The sequence below is a fragment of the Chlamydotis macqueenii genome, chromosome 3, assembly GCF_036417535.1.
Source record: "Chlamydotis macqueenii isolate bChlMac1 chromosome 3, bChlMac1.mat, whole genome shotgun sequence".
NCBI classification, from domain to species: Eukaryota; Metazoa; Chordata; class Aves; order Otidiformes; family Otididae; genus Chlamydotis; species Chlamydotis macqueenii.
The window spans coordinates 49,609,946-49,625,209 of record NC_141558.1 but is presented as its reverse complement, the minus strand read 5'-3'; the positions used below and the strand labels follow the sequence as shown (position 1 = coordinate 49,625,209).

The 15,264-nt window shown below is 43.4% G+C and overlaps 1 protein-coding gene across 3 annotated transcripts in view; it reads left to right on the top strand.

The window, feature by feature from the left end:
- Positions 1–15,264, top strand: part of SESN1 (sestrin 1) — a 79,068-nt gene that overhangs the window by 47,045 nt on the left and 16,759 nt on the right. The window contains exon 1 of one of the 3 annotated variants that reach the window (XM_086744189.1): positions 14,918–15,035. The exons of the other annotated variants lie outside the window; for them this stretch is intronic. Coding sequence (XP_086600315.1) covers positions 15,003–15,035 — 33 coding nt within the window. The 5' untranslated portion in view covers positions 14,918–15,002. Of the gene's footprint in view, positions 1–14,917; positions 15,036–15,264 lie in introns of those variants that run through there. 3 annotated transcript variants of the gene reach the window in all.

Sequence of the window (15,264 nt, the reverse complement as noted above, 5' to 3'; positions counted from 1 at the left end):
CTCTTAGTGTTGCCAGCTGTCCACTATTTCTTGCCTGTTGAAAGGCTTTGAGTCCTTCTTTATTTTGGGACTTAATTGTTTTTGTTAAATTGTGTTAACAGGTACTCCTACATCTTTGGTCACTGGCCTGTAGTGTTAATTGCAAAGTCAATTATAATTTGATATGTCTGAAAACCTGTGTGATAATTAGATGCTCTTTGTAAGTGTGATTTACTCTATTTGTTCTAAAGAGGACAATTAAAGAAAGGCATTTGGATTTTGTCGGATGCTATATATTTAATAATGTACAAAGTTGGCTCTAAATAATGCTGCTGATTTGGGGAAGAAACTTTAACAAAGTCTATAGAGTTACACTGAAGACGAGTTTTTATATCTAACCATTGCAGTATGAACCCCTGATATAACCAGCTGGAATTGTCCCAAGCTTGGGTGAGTATTTGTCCAAAGAGAGAAAACAAATACAGGAGCTGCAGTGGAAGGAATAGATAGGCTATCCTTTTTTTTTTTCCACATTGATTTTGTGTGTTTCTGTTTGCTAGCAACTCTGCTTCATAATAAAACTTGAAAGTTCAATTCTAAGAATTGAATCTATCTGCAGAGGTTATACAGCAAAGCTCTCGGGCCTTTGGGAAGGATCTGGTTGCAGTTTGGTCACAAACTTGGGTAAACCCATGTTTTCTGTGAAGTGCCTGCCCTATCTTAAACCTTCACTGTTTGAAACTTCAGTGAAGTAGAATCACATACCAAACCTCATCTCCCAAAAACTGCTTTTAGAAGTGCAATATATGAAGGTGCTGTCCTGGATGAGTCCCTGTCGTAAGGAGGGCTGTCCCTAAGCCAGACAAGTGGAGGGATGCTTTTCCCTAGGAGTCCTTGGCCCCAGAAGCTGTTTCTTACCCTCCCTACCTAAGCCTCTGGTTTGACATCCTTCAGTTCCAGAAACTGCTTTTTCTGGCTTTGCACTCTCCCCTGTCCTTAATGACCAGTGGATCCAGCTGCCAGGCACTGGGGAGGAGTGCAGCCTGTTTTCTTCTACTTTTACACATTTATAATGTACAGGGAGAGTTTTCAACCTCTGCCTTCCACATTCTTCCGAGGCAGAAGGAAGTTATGGTGTGAAATTCAGCCTGCATTTAGTGAACTCATGTGAGTTTCAGGTTCATAACAACAAGCTCAAACGCAGATAAATTCTGCCAGACTTCGTGTTTCCTGGGGGAGTTCAGACACTTTCAGTCTGCGAGTGGCTTTTATAATGAGCTGTCAGCGAAGTAATAACTTGCTCTTGCAGAGCTAGAGGTCTTTTGGAAATAGCAGCAACCTCTAGCATAGCAAAAATCAGGCTCTTACTTTGAAAAAAAGTCTTTGCAGGTGAAGGTTTAGAGGAGTACTGAGGGCTTATTTTGCTTGCAGGGCATTGTCTTGAAGCTTTAGTACACCACTGTGACCCTTTTACAGTTCTAGTTCTCGTGTCATGGAAGAGCTGAGCTGTCCTAGTTTGGGAAGCAGTGTGGGCAAGAGAGACTGAAAACAATAAAAGCGTAGAAAAAGGTTGTCCTGATTTCTGCCTGTATGACCTGGTTTTGTATGACCAAGCGACCAGTATGTGGCACGTATCTGCTTCCTGGAACCAGCATATGCTCTGAAGGGAGAACATCCTCAGTTCTGCACGTGGCACCACTAAGCAATCACTGCTGCTTATAGCAGTAGTGTCTGGAGTCTGGCAAGCAAGTGTACAACTCAGTTAATTGCAGACCAACCAAGGTAACCGTAAGCAGTTCAAGATAGGGTCGTAAGAAAAGGAAAAACAGATATATTCTACGGTAATTTCTTATTATTTGACGTTAAGTAGAGAAATAACTGTGGGGAAGGTGGGAAATGGACTCGGGCTGAGAAGAGGGAAGTCAGCTTGAGACTGAACTGTGATTAGTGTGAACTGATCTGAATCTTAAAGCCCAGCTGTTCTGTACATTCTAATCTCTTAGGTATCTTACTCAGTAACTGGCTTCTGTGTTCTGAATTTTGTGATTGTATTTGCTGAAGTGGCTTCCTACCAGGGAAGAACTTGGTGTACAAGCCTTACTGGTACATGTGTATTAAGGGATAAACATGTAGGTTGATACCATCTAAATATAAAGAGTTTCGGTATCTACATTTGATTCATATTTAAGCAGATTTCCGTTACATAAAATAGGTCATGAACCCAGGGTCTTGCCAAAATGCCTTTCAGTGTGCACTCTTCTGAGTCTCCTGTTTGTGTTTGGCTGTACTAGTCAGTTTGCAAAAATACTGGGCAAAGGAAAAAGCTGGAAAATAATTTAACAGTATGGAACAGATGTGCTGATTCTCAGAAGTGTCACTTACAAGTTAATTGAAAACCTTGGAAGCTTGGTTTCTGGGTCTTTCCCCACCCACCTTTCACATAACTGCAACACTGCTTTAATAAGTTTTCAAGTTGGTTTAAGAGCACCTAAGATGGGGTCTTCTGCTTGATGTAAATTGTTGTTTATAAGCAGCAAACCGTGGAGACTGAGCACCCTTCCACCACCTGAACTGTCTGCTTTCCAGGGTAACATACATGATACGCTTATGTAGTGTTCAGGGTTGTTAACAGACTACAAATATGTGTTGTTTTTCTAAGCAGTTTGCTTAAATCTTCAAATCTAATTTGTTGACTCTAGTTCCCTTCATATTCCTTTCACAATGTACTGTTAGTTACAAACTTTCTGAGCAGCTGCCCACTCCCTTTGCCCCCTGAGACAACTGGGAACGTGGTCTAAAGGTTGTAGATGGTCGGATCAGGAAGTTCACGTTCGTGTCAAATGCAGTTGCATAGCTTCTCCAACAGTTGGTGGAAGTTTTGTGTGAGGAGAAGAGGAAAACATAGTTAGGGAGAGACTTGTATAAAACATGTGGGAAGAATGGATGCAGCTGTATTCCTTCAAATCTGATGGTGACCAAAATAGCAGGATAAATGCCATTAACATTTAGTTGATACTGTGCTAGTTGACAGAAGAAACATGAAATAAATTTACTTTTAGAGGTTTTATTTACTGTTTGAAAACTATAATGTAAAGTGTTGTTGCTCTATTCTGTCAACAAATTGTTCATTAAGAAATCATTATATTCTTGTACTTTATTTTTAAAAAATGTTTCAACCATGCATAGCACAATTGAGAATTTAGTAGGATACTCAAATGCAAAATTCGATTACTTTAAAATAGACAATTTTCATCAAGAGAGTTTGCTCTAAAAAGGAGCAGAAAAGGCATTTACTTGCAAAGTTCAGATTTCTGCTTCTGCTGCAGTTCTTGGATAGCCCTCACTTTTAAACAGGCTGCAGTCCTTCCCATGCTCTGGGTGCTTGGGACTGAGCATGTTTTCAGCTACTGTTGACTGAAGATTGTTATCCAGTAACTCTCAACATGAAGCTGCTTGTTCTAAGATTGGCTTGGACACCTCTGTCACCAATGTTCCTTAGCGCTGTACTTTTAGAAAAAAAAAGTTTTTGCATGGTAGCTTGTTTGTGGTTGTTCTATCTTTTTTTAATAGCTGCATAAATGTCAGCAAGCTGGCACGCAAAGCAGCATAGCAGGGTTGTAGGATAACTATGGCCAGTACCTTTCTGTCATTCTTGTCTCCAGATGCCTTCTTAACTTACTCTCTCTCTCGGAGAGTGTTCTTGTCATTCCTCTATACTCAGCCCTGGATTTGTGCCATCTATCCCATACATGCTGGTTGCTTATTACCGGGCAGGCCTGTCAGTGCTGGAGAATGTAGTGTCCCTCTCTTGGGAAACTTGTGGCCGGTAAAGCTTTCTTAAAACAAAGGATCATTTGTTGATATGTGGAGCAACAATTCAGAGACAGGAGTATTGAGCCAAAAATCTAAATGTATGTTTTGTTTTATGTGAACGTCTGTCTTGTTATGCAACAGAGCAGGCAGTTGTGTTGATTTTTTTTTTCATCAGCAAAGTACCCATGCAGAGAGTTAGTCTGTTTTTAGGACCACATAAATAGCGTTGTCATTACCCACACACATTCCTGTCCCTTCCACCCCTGCACTGCCCTCCTCTCCCCTCCTGGAAGATTGTATAGACGGGGGGAAAAAAAAAGAATTTGGTCATTTGGGGCTTCTGGTAGCTGGTTACATAGTCTCTGTAAAATGACTACTGGGTATCTAATATGTTTGGGGCACGTTCAGACCTGTTATACATGGGATACTTGGATGGCCAGGCAGTGCCCAGTGAGCTAGATGTGTTCTGGCACTGTGCACTGCAGTTACTTTTCATGTTTTTTATCTATTTTCAAAATTTGTTGAGCTAACGTGTGATGTATGCTGACCATCTGGGCTCTGCCCACATTCCCATCCAGAAATGTGGGACCCCTATCCAGTGATTTATTGAGTTTCTCCCTGAGAACCAGCTCCCCAGCTTGCCTCCAGCCTTCTTCCCTCTGCCCCTCGGAGCAGCTGTGTTTAAGAAAGGTTCAGAGCCGTTAGGAGAATTTGTCCAGTTGCTGTATTATGTGAAAGAGGGCGAAGTCCTCCACTCCTAACATATTTGCTGTACAAGTTTATGTGGGGGTTATCTTTCTTTCCTGTTCAGGTCAGCTTAGGCGTGGTCAGACCATGAATTTTGATTTGCTTGTAGAAGACCATTTCCCTCAGCCAGGGCAATGTCTGCCAGAAACAACCTGAAGTCTCGAGTGACCCTAGTATAAAACATCCCCTCCCAGCAATGCCTTGACTGTATTTCAACAAAAGAAATAATGCAGGACAGCTATTAAGAAAGCACCTGCCTTTGTGTGTAATGCTGCATAAATCTTCTATAGCCCTGAAAATGAATTTACTATAGAAAATGTGGCCCTTGCACAAGAAAGAAAAAATATAGATGATACTGCAATATGAATTCAGGGATGCAGGATTTTATTTATGTATTCTTGCAGAGCAGAGAATCAGCCTGTTGGAAGCAACAAGAGGGGCCCAGGGACCCCTCTAATTTACCACAGCTGAACCTCCCTTTCTGGATCCTGGTTAGTGCAAGCTCTAAACTTCAACTGCTGGATGTGGACATTCAAACACCTTGCCTTAGCAAAATGCGTCTCACCAGGCTTAACTTTAAATCTAGACGGATGATGCTCAGGAGTCCTCTCTTTCCATAGCCCAGTGCTTAAATTTTGCCCTGCCGGTCTTCTCTGGTTCAAATCCTCATGCAGATCTGGCTCTGGTTTCCCTGTGAGCCCCAGGTGTAAGCTCACCAAAATGAGTTCTCCTGGACTCATCCCTGTCTTGTTTGTTTTAGCCATCCTGCAGTGATCCTTGACAACTCCAGATCTACACTTTGCCAAGTAATTTGTTACTTGCTACAGCTCTAGGAGCTGGTCTCTGGCCCTCGTTGGCTACAATCCAAAGTTGGTTTAGCCTCAGCCCTACCACCTTTGGAAGAGTGGTATGGTACATGTAAATTTCTTTTAAGTCACATTTTGCATTAAGTTATATAAATGACATTTTACTCTTATGAAGTGTATCTTTACATTTACAAAAATAATAGAATGAATTATTTTTGTGGTAGTCTCTCTCAAGAGGATGTAGTAGATGCCCCATCCCTGGAAACATTCAAGGCCAGGTTGGACAGGGCTCTGAGCAACCTGATCTGGTTGGAGATATCCCTGCTTCGTGCAGGGGGGTTGGACTAGATGGCCTTGAAAGGTCCCTTCCAACCCAAACTATTCTGTGACTTCTGAGGAGGACTACAAATGAACCCTAATAAACGAGAAATCCTCCTCTCCGTTGTTGTTAATAATACAGGCATGTCAGCAAATGAACCAGAGTTTTTCGCTAGTAGTTTAGTTTACAGGCTTCAGTGGTCATTGTTGCATCTTCATCAGCAGTGAAAATGTGGTCCAGTTCTGCCCAAGTTTTCATTTGCCGCATTGTTTTGCTGACATGGAATCCTTGCTGAGCAGTTAAAGGGAAGCTGTCACGCTGCTGAGAAACAGAGGGACAGGTATAGATTTGTAACCTTACTGACAAAGTGAGAAGGTGTTTGAATGCTGTAGCTTCATATCCAGTAAAACAGATTTATAAGCTCAAATGTCAACTGTAAACACAAAAAGCCCTTATTTGAGGACATTATCTCTATTTTAATACTAAGTAAAATTAATGTGTGTTTAGTATAAGTGTGCATTTTTATTTCTTTGCTTGTACTTTGTTTATTTACTTTACATTTGAAAGCTGCTATAAATCAGGCTTTTTGTGCTTGATTGCAAAATACTGATTCTGCTATGGAAATCTGAGAGCATTGTATCTTCTGTGGCACGTCTGCTGTAGGTATTTTGTGTGTGGTTTCAGCCTGTTTGAATCTGAGGGGCTACACATACGGTGCTGGCCTTTCCCAGGGCTTTAAAAGTACGGCATGTTTAAAATACTGTATAGTAAGTAGTCAGGGTGGTCCAACAACAGTAGGTGGTCTTTCCTCTCTCACAATAGTGATTGATTTAAAATTATGATTGTTAACAAACAGTGGATTTAAGGATAAGTTCCAATATTGTGCTTAACTTAAAATAAAAAAAAAAAAGACCGAAAAACCAACCCGAAACCAAACAACCAAACAAAAACCAACAAAAACTCCACAAATAAAGACACTTAACCGTGTTTGAACAGTGCTAGAATTGGTCTCAGATCTATTTTGACTTAGTTCCCCTAGGAAATATGCATTTGAGAAGTTAAGTGGGGGAAGGTATTAACAGTTCCACTGTTGGGATGTCATCATTGCACACAGCAGCATTGCAAAGCCCAGAAAAGTTTGTGGTTTTACTGAGATCCCAAGCAGCTCAGTTGCAGAAATCTCCCTGTGATTTTACAGTTATCCTGCAGGGACCCAAAGCCGCTGTGGCCAGTGGAAAAGCTACTGCTGCCAAGGTAGCAATGGGGGTAGCCAGGGTAAGGAGATGGTCCTGGAGGCTAGCTTGTCCCAGGGGCCTTGAGGGAGCTCTCCAAGCTCCAGAGAAATCCAAAATTTAGGAGGACGCAGAAGTTGTGCTGTGTTAAACATGTACAATGTCCTTCAAGCACATGCTGGTAGTGGCATTGCAGCTTGCTGCACCAGCGCTGGGGCTCGTCAGAGCGGGCGTTGGCTGCTGCTGTTGCTGGTCACAGGGCAGGGGTGGTCCCTAATGGGCCAGGGGGTTTCTGCTCCCTGCTGTACCACCCGGATGGGTGTCAGTGTCCTTTTAACTTACAGGAATAGAAAGAAACAGCATATTAATGCAAGTGTCAAAATAGTAAAACCCATTGTAGGAAATAGTCTTGATTGCTGAGTAGTAGACAGACCCGGTCTTTTAGGATTTGTATCGGCAGGAAAGCAGTGCTTTTTTCAGTTCTTCTGTTTTAGAAAGCAAAGGCCAATAAACTGATTTGAGTCAAAATGTCTTAGCCACATCACCCTCTCAAATAGAAAAGAATGAGGAATACAGTGGTGTCTGACTTTAAACAAAACACCAATAATAACTGCCAAAAATGGCAAGAAATACATGATTCATCTGTTTTTTATTTCCATGATTCTCAGCAAGCAGAGGTCTTCATAGGTTTGTCTTTGAGTATAAAAGTACAAGAAACAGATTTGGTATGAAAATGGCAGATCTGGTATTATCTCCTTAACTTATAAAAATCAGATATCGAATAGTACCTAGAGGATGATCTGTTTTCTTAACTGCTATCATTAAATCAGTGATGCGGCTTACTTTTCTAGGATGATGTTACTTACTTTTGTACTTAAGTTTTGCCAAGATAATGTTCTAAAGGGCTGATAAATCCTATAATATCATTGTACTTGGCTCTATATATTAAACAAACATGGAGAGAAATTCATTCTCCAGGAACTTTTGCAACCTTGCCTTCAAGACAGGTCGTTACAGAAAACGCAAGGGGAATGCAGCTTTTTAGGTATTTGGATTTTTATCCTAATAAAAAACCCGATGGTTTTCCAGAACTCTCAAGCTCAGATGAATAACGTATATTATTTGAGTCACAGCTAGACTGTGGAAACTAAAAATAAAGTAACTGATCTTTAATTTTTTTTTTCCTGTCTGCTGCTCTGAGGCACGCTGACCATATGCCTGAAAGTGGCAAGTGTAAGAAGAAAGCCATAAAAGAGTTCCTCAAACTGCAGTCACTGATATAAGGGTTCCTGAATCTCTAGCAGTACTTCCCATATTCATTTAGTACTATTTCAGTTGATTTTATCTCATTGTAACAATCGAGCTATCGAAAAATAGCTGAGTGTCTTATTGAGCCACATTAAATAACGACATGCTTTTGTTGCCTTCCGTTCTTCCTACTTGTCTTTTTGTGGGGAAAACATTGAATTTATTTTTTTAAAAAAAGAGGGGGGGGGAAAAAGAAAATAATTTAGATTTTGACTGTAGGATGGATGTATGTGAGATTAAGGGTTGACTCGAAGTCTAACAAAGCATTTTATAAATTGCTAGTTTGTTCCTTGGTAAAGGCTCTGCAGAAATAAGCTTTTTGTTTGTTGTACTAGTAAAATCAAGTCAGGCATGAGCCCCAGGTCAGAGTTTCAGGCAATTTCCTAGAAATAGACCTGAGCCCCTAAGAGTAAAGATGACAAAAAGCTTCTGATGAGAAGAGCTTCTGGGTTGCATGTCTGTATGTACCAGAGCATGAAAGTAGGCTTTTGTTGCAGCTTCTTCACAGGATACTTGCACAGCATTTCCTGCGACGCTGGCTGTAACCTCACAGCAGTGCAGCTCTGGCTCCCTTGCTGTCATGGTCTCACCCAGTTCCAGTAAGCCAGGTATAACACTCCAGTACTCCTAAAGGCCTTTTTCCCCCATGTGCTTGCTTGCTGTTGTGTTGGATTTCTGTCAGGAGGTAATAATGTGCTGCATTTCATTGCTTTTTCTTCTGTTTTCATATAAAGACTATTTCTGAGCTCAAATGCAGTTTAAAAACCTCAGAAGCCTTAAACTCACACAGAGATGATTCAGCTGGCCTTCCTTTGCTTTGAAGGCACACATTGCATTGTGTGAAAGGTCTTGTTTGCAGTGGATTGCCCAGAATGATAAGGCAACTTCCATTTGCGTAGGGCAGGCCTTCCAACAGCATCTTTACACGACAGTGGTGAAGCACCGTCAAGCAGCATTCCAGGTAGCACAACAAGTAAGGTATTGCATTGTCTCACTGCTCTTAACTGAATCAATTACGAGGACTAGGAGTTGCAGGAGGTTCCCAAGGGTGAATTTTCACTCATCCCTTTTCAGTTTCATCTTGGAGAGAGAGGGCCTGAGAAAAAGATGGTAAAATGGATCCCAGGTCCAAGGAGCTGTGCAAAATGTCTTGTGCGTTGGCGTGACCCAGCAGTTTTGCTAAGTGAAGGGAAGAGGGGAGACCTCTTTTGGCCAAACCAGTTCTAGACAGCTGTGAGCTATGTTAAATTTTATTTTTCTTGATTGAACTCCAAATACACTCTCTTCTCAAGGTTAAACTTAGAGGTTTTTTTAACCTCAATGTTTATTTAGAACTGAGAGAGACTGCAGAGTGGCTGGCAGCCTGCAGATGTTCTTTTCCCCAGAGAGGCAATCTGCAGCTGGACAACTGATCCCGTCTCCATACATCGTCTAGCCACCAAAAGATCAGAAGTTACCTGTGAGGTAGCAAGGTCAGTTTTGAAACTAGTTAACGTGGACTTTCATTATGGGAGAGCTGGGTCTAGGGGGAGCTGTTAACCAGAGTATTCTTGCGTAGCACATGAGCCTGGACCCACCTCGTAACAGTACAGAAGAACCCATTTCTCTAACCCTGAATATTCACAGCAAGCCAGACAAACAACTGTTACAGTTCAGTTGCTGTTTTTCAGCCTAGGAGGAGCCGTGTGCCCTCATAAAAAGGTGGAAGAATAATCTGGTAAAACATTCTTTCAATCTACTTAGCTTTAGATATGCATCTTTAATCTACCTGTTTGCAGTGATGTTGGAAACCGTAAGTCTGTTTTCGTGTCTGTGCCAAAGCATGAATAATCTCAAGATCTCAACTTCTTATAGCTCCATAAATTAAACTTTGTACTTCTGCTACCTAATAACTGCAGAAGGGAATGTTAAATTTGGACAAGCTTTGGGGAGAGAAAAAAACAAAACAACTTGTGGTTTAGAGGTAGGGGCGAGCTGTAGAAATCTTAAAGGCAGAAATTATCAGAAGAATTACTGTTTCGGGGGAATAAGAGTCCTGAGTGATGAACCAAATAGTTCAGGGAATACATAAAGCCACTGGAGTTCTTGGAGCCTGGTAAGTTGAAGTCAGTCAGTTGTGAAAACAGCTCAGGTGTTTAACAACAGAGTCTCACAGCCTCTTGTAGCTCTGAGAGAAAAAGATGCCGTGTCTTTTGGTGGGGATACAGTGGGCTAGGAATGACTTGATTTGTAATTACTCAAAACTCCTCAATTACTTGCTAAGTCATTTTCCCATTAAAGCTGAAGATGTAGCCATTAAGAAAGCAGCATGTAAGAAAGAGCTAGAAATAGAAAAAGAGCATTTCAAGGATGGATAGGTTCGAAGAACAGATGATAAATGTAAGCTCTGAATATTGTAAAATGTTTAGTCTTAGCCAGCCTTGCAATCCTAAAGACTACAAAAGGAAAGCTTCTGTATTTTGGTCTAAACTTATTTCCTGATGTGGCCAATTGTCAGCCCTCCATCCTTCTAAACAATTTCTTTTTCTTATTATAAAAGATATCAGGTGCAATACCATTCCAAAGGGCTGGTCCTTTTTGACACACACAGCAAGAATTTAGATTGTACAAATAATACAGTTTATCCTCCTCCCTAGAGTTATGTCCTGATTCTAATAATAGAGTGATTTTTGTGAAGACTGACAAATCAGATTGTTAAGGTTAAGTAAAGAAAAATGCTTTGAAATACTGATCATTTTTTCTTGACTCGCATGTTCGGATGTATTCTATTTAATTTGAATGATTTCATCACTGTAATGAATGGTTCAATTGCTGTGCCTCCCATATTGTTATCATGATAAAGATTTTTGCTATTTTAAAAACAACAAATATATAATGAAGGGATAGAAAAGATCAGGAGATACATTTGAAATTTGTTATGAAAAGGGTAGTGGCTGCGGACAGCGAGGAACGAGAAGAATCCACACGGAAATGTTCAGAGCGGCCGGTGTGGGACTGCTTAGTCATTGCTGAAACACCTGGTGACTTCATTAAGGCGCCAGATGAGGTGGAGCTGCTGGAGCTGTTCTGGTTGGAGAGACTCTTCCCACCATGCTTTTGTTGCTGCTGCTTCGCTAGGAGTTACATCTCCTGAGATCTGTTCGTTGTTAGTAATGCCTAACCTCTGTCAGTCAAAATGAGCTAAGCCGATTAAATTGACACACACACCACCCCCCCCCCCCCCAATACAAAATAGTTCTCTGATCGCTGACTTTGGCTGTATGCAGCAGAGACACCCGGGAAGTTGGGTGCAGTGACACCCTGGTTAGTGCAGTAACCTCTTCAGCTGGTGTAGCTGCAGATGGGAGAGACACCATGCGTCTGCGGCCGTTAGCCGGCTCGGGAGCTTCAGAGACACTCGGACGTGAATGCTGGTATTTATATCCATCCTGCTAGGCTTCCTACACCTTGCCAGAGCTGGCGCTACCTTACGAAAGCACTAGAGAGAGAAATCTAGTCCTAACACCTCATATAAATCAGGTAGCTCAGAGCCCCAAAGAATTATCTGTTTTTACTTGTAAACGTTCCTGGGAAAGAATCATCTATCATCATCCTCCGAAATACTAATTTGATGTCCAGGGCATTGCAGGAACAGGCTTTTTGAGTGCTTCTGCTTGGATAGCTTTTCTACGGAAAGAATTTAAGATCTTGGTTTGCCAGTTCTTTGGAGTCATCTGTTTGTGCTGAACTTGACTCAGAAAAGTCGCCCCGTTGGACTACAGTGGAACTGTGCCAAGTTAGAGCGGCTAAGTGCAGACATATGTGTTTGCAGAATCTGGCTTTCCACGTTGTAATTGGTTGGTCTCCTTGTAGCTTCACCAGGACATTTCTTTAACTGTAGCAATAAGGAAGAATTACATTTCTGATGACTTCACCTGAAGAGCACAGATGTTAATTGCCATCCTTCTATGCAAGCAGCTTTTATGGAAGTGCTTCCATGCTTTAGGTGGTGTTTGCTTTAGGTGACTTCATGTGTGTCTATCATACCCTCTTTCTGGGTGAAAGGAAACTTGCTATCGATATTTTCATGTTAAACATTTGTTGTTGTTGTTGTTGTTTCTTCCCTTATGAGCATTTTGCTCAACCTCTATTTACTTGTATCGATAGATGGTCAAACATACTGCTGTGTTTCCCCAGGAGAAGGCTCAAGTTATGCAAACTGTACCAGAGATCTGTCCCCGCATCCCCTGGCTGCGCTGGGTTCTGCACTCGTTAGTACCCAAGTGAGCTTTGTGCTGGTGTCAAACAATATTCCCTCATGAAATTGCTCGTGTAACGTGGGATAGCTTGTCTTACTAGCTCCTAAATGGAAATAATTTCAGTCTGCAGTTGCATACTGATTTATAGATGAGCACGTGGCTCAGTTTTGTGTGTTTTTCAGTGTGGGGGAGTTGCATTTTGGAAGTGCTTGTGTGAGGGCTGGGGTGGAGAAAGCACTGGCAGCAGACTAGGGTGATGAGATTCTGCTAAGGCAGACACATACCTGGGGGCTGAGCAGAGCTTGTGTACTCGGGCCATATGGGAGAGCTTTTAAGACCATTATTATTTGTTTGCCACGGCTGTGCAACTTCCTTTTCCCCTTTGTACATGCTTCTTCTGACAGACGTGCTGTCACCGCCTTCATCTGTCCTGATGAACAGAAAGCAAAGAACGAGGTAGAATTTGCTGCTTTCTGCTGCTGTTGTTGGCTGTTTAATGAGAGACAATTTCCCTTTCACAATGTCATAGAAAAATCTGTATCTGCCAAGTTTCTCTGTATAGGAACAAGTGTTTACATGAACAGGCTCCCTCACAAATATCCAGTGATATCCACGGGGGGGGCACGGGACGGACGGGGACACACGACACACCAAACAACGCTTCAGGGAACTGAGGAGTGCTGCCCTTTTTTCTTTTTTCTTTTTTTTTCTTTTAAAAAACAAAACAAAACAAAACATTTTCCCCTCTGTCTTTTCTTCCAAGGGTGTTAAATTAATTGAAGGGCATGACCTTTCATCTGGCACCCAGGAAGGCTTCTTATGGTGAGGCACCTTCTTGCATTTCAGCTTTTCAGGTAATTACTCTCTTTTCTGACAGTTTTTCTGAGCATAAGCCAGTTCTTTGCCTGTGTTGCAAGAGGAGCCCATTCCTTCTTTTTTTTTTTTGTTATGTTTTGGCTTGAAGTAAGGAAATAGCCAGTGGGAATTAAGCAATGTTCTTCATTAGTTTATTTTATTAGCTTACAAAATGCAACCTTCCTTGCCAGTATTGCATTCTTCTTCTTTTTCCATGCTTCTGTGGAGCATTTTATGAAGTGCAAGTAGGTAAGAAGCACACTTTGTTTCTTCTGGAGGAACTTACCAGCTTAAAGCCAAGGCCCCAGGTAAGGAGCTGTGGTACTTGGGCGTCTCTAGGCAATTTAACTTTGTACCTGCTGCTAAGCCTTCAGGGGCAGACTAACCCTTGGCTCTCCAGAGTTAATTGCCTAGACCAGAGGGGTGGTGGTATTTGGAAAGCGGAGAGGAAAGGAAACTTTTAAAGCTTTAGCATTAGAAATGTGCAGAACTTCTGCCTTAAGTCATGTTGCCATGTTTCCCTGACAGCACTGGCCTCGGTGTTTTCTGCGTTTTGCTGCAAGATCCGTACGCCCATAACAGGAACAGCCTGTGAACAGGTTTTCAGAGTTCAGTTTTACATTTAACAGAAGTGTAAAGTTCAGTGTCATGGAATTTCCCTGGCTGATTGTTAGATAGCTTGGTGGGACTCAAAACCAGGTCTGCAGCAGCCTGAATTGCAGGCAGAAGCCTTCCTCCCTCAGATGAGTATGTTCAGGGGTTCAGAGCTGTCCTGGCCTCCTCCCGTCGAAGCTGCAGTAGAAGTTCTCCTCTTGGGGTTTGTTATATTTTATTTTAATTCAAATTTTTTTAAAAGGAAAATGATTTAACATATTTTAGTTTATGAATCTTAGATTGCTTTGGAACACAAGAAAAAAAAATAAATATGTGGGCCAGCCCAGGGACTTGTTGCTTTTGAAATAATTGATGCCATAAAAATCGCGAACCAAGAGAGGTGGGAGATGTAAGGCATCTGGCAGAGTGTACAGCCCTGGGGGGTCGATGAGAGAAGTACAGCCTGCTGCAAACAAAGGCTGAGTGTTTTGCTGATGTGATTGCAAAACATATGTTTGCCCAGGACTGTTATGATCTTGGGAATAGGCAGGAGGCCAAATTTCTGCAGCAGCATACTTAGTCACACAAATATCTGCAAAATGTTAACCTCCTGCGATTTCTCAGTTTAAAAGCCGTAATTACTTTGTTGCTTAAAGAGAAGGTAGAAACTCTTGCACAAGGACCGAGGAGGGGGGGCGTGGGGGAGGGAATTGTCCAAAGAGCCGCTTCTCCGTGCCGAAGAAGGGAGCGGAGGAGGCCGGGGCTCAGGGGGAGAGAAAGGGGCCGTTGCGCCCCGGCCGGGGGCAGCACGGAGGAGCGGGGCGGGGTGGGTTGGGGGCCCTGGGGCTCAGCACTTGCTCCGGGCCGGGACTTCTCCCGCGGCAGCGCCTGCTGCCTCTCCATTTGTTGGCACTCCCGGGGGCTGACAGGCACCGGGGGGAAGGGGCCGCGGCCAGCAGCTGTCCCCCGCCCGCCGCTCTGCTCCGCCCCTTCAGGGAGGGAGGGAGGCCGGGCCGCGGGGAGGGCCCGCCCCGGCGGCGCCGGGCGCTGCGGCAGAGCCGCGGCGGGGCTGCGAGGGGAACGCGGCTGGCCCGGGCCCCGCAGAGCTGGCATGAGGGTGGCGAAGCCGGGCCCTCAGCAGCAGGTACCCGGTGGGTGGCGAGGGCCTGGGGCCGCGGCGGGCGCCCCGGCAGGGCTGAGCGTCTCCGGGGGCGGCCATCTTGCCCCCCGGGGCGAGATCCCTGCCGGGAGGCGGGGCGGGGGCCCGGGCAGTCCCCCGGCAGCGAGCGGGTCCGGTTCGGCTGCGGGGCCGGGCGGGCTCCTCGCTCGGGACTGCTGCCTGCAGTGGCAGTGCAGGTGCTGTCGTTAGCCTC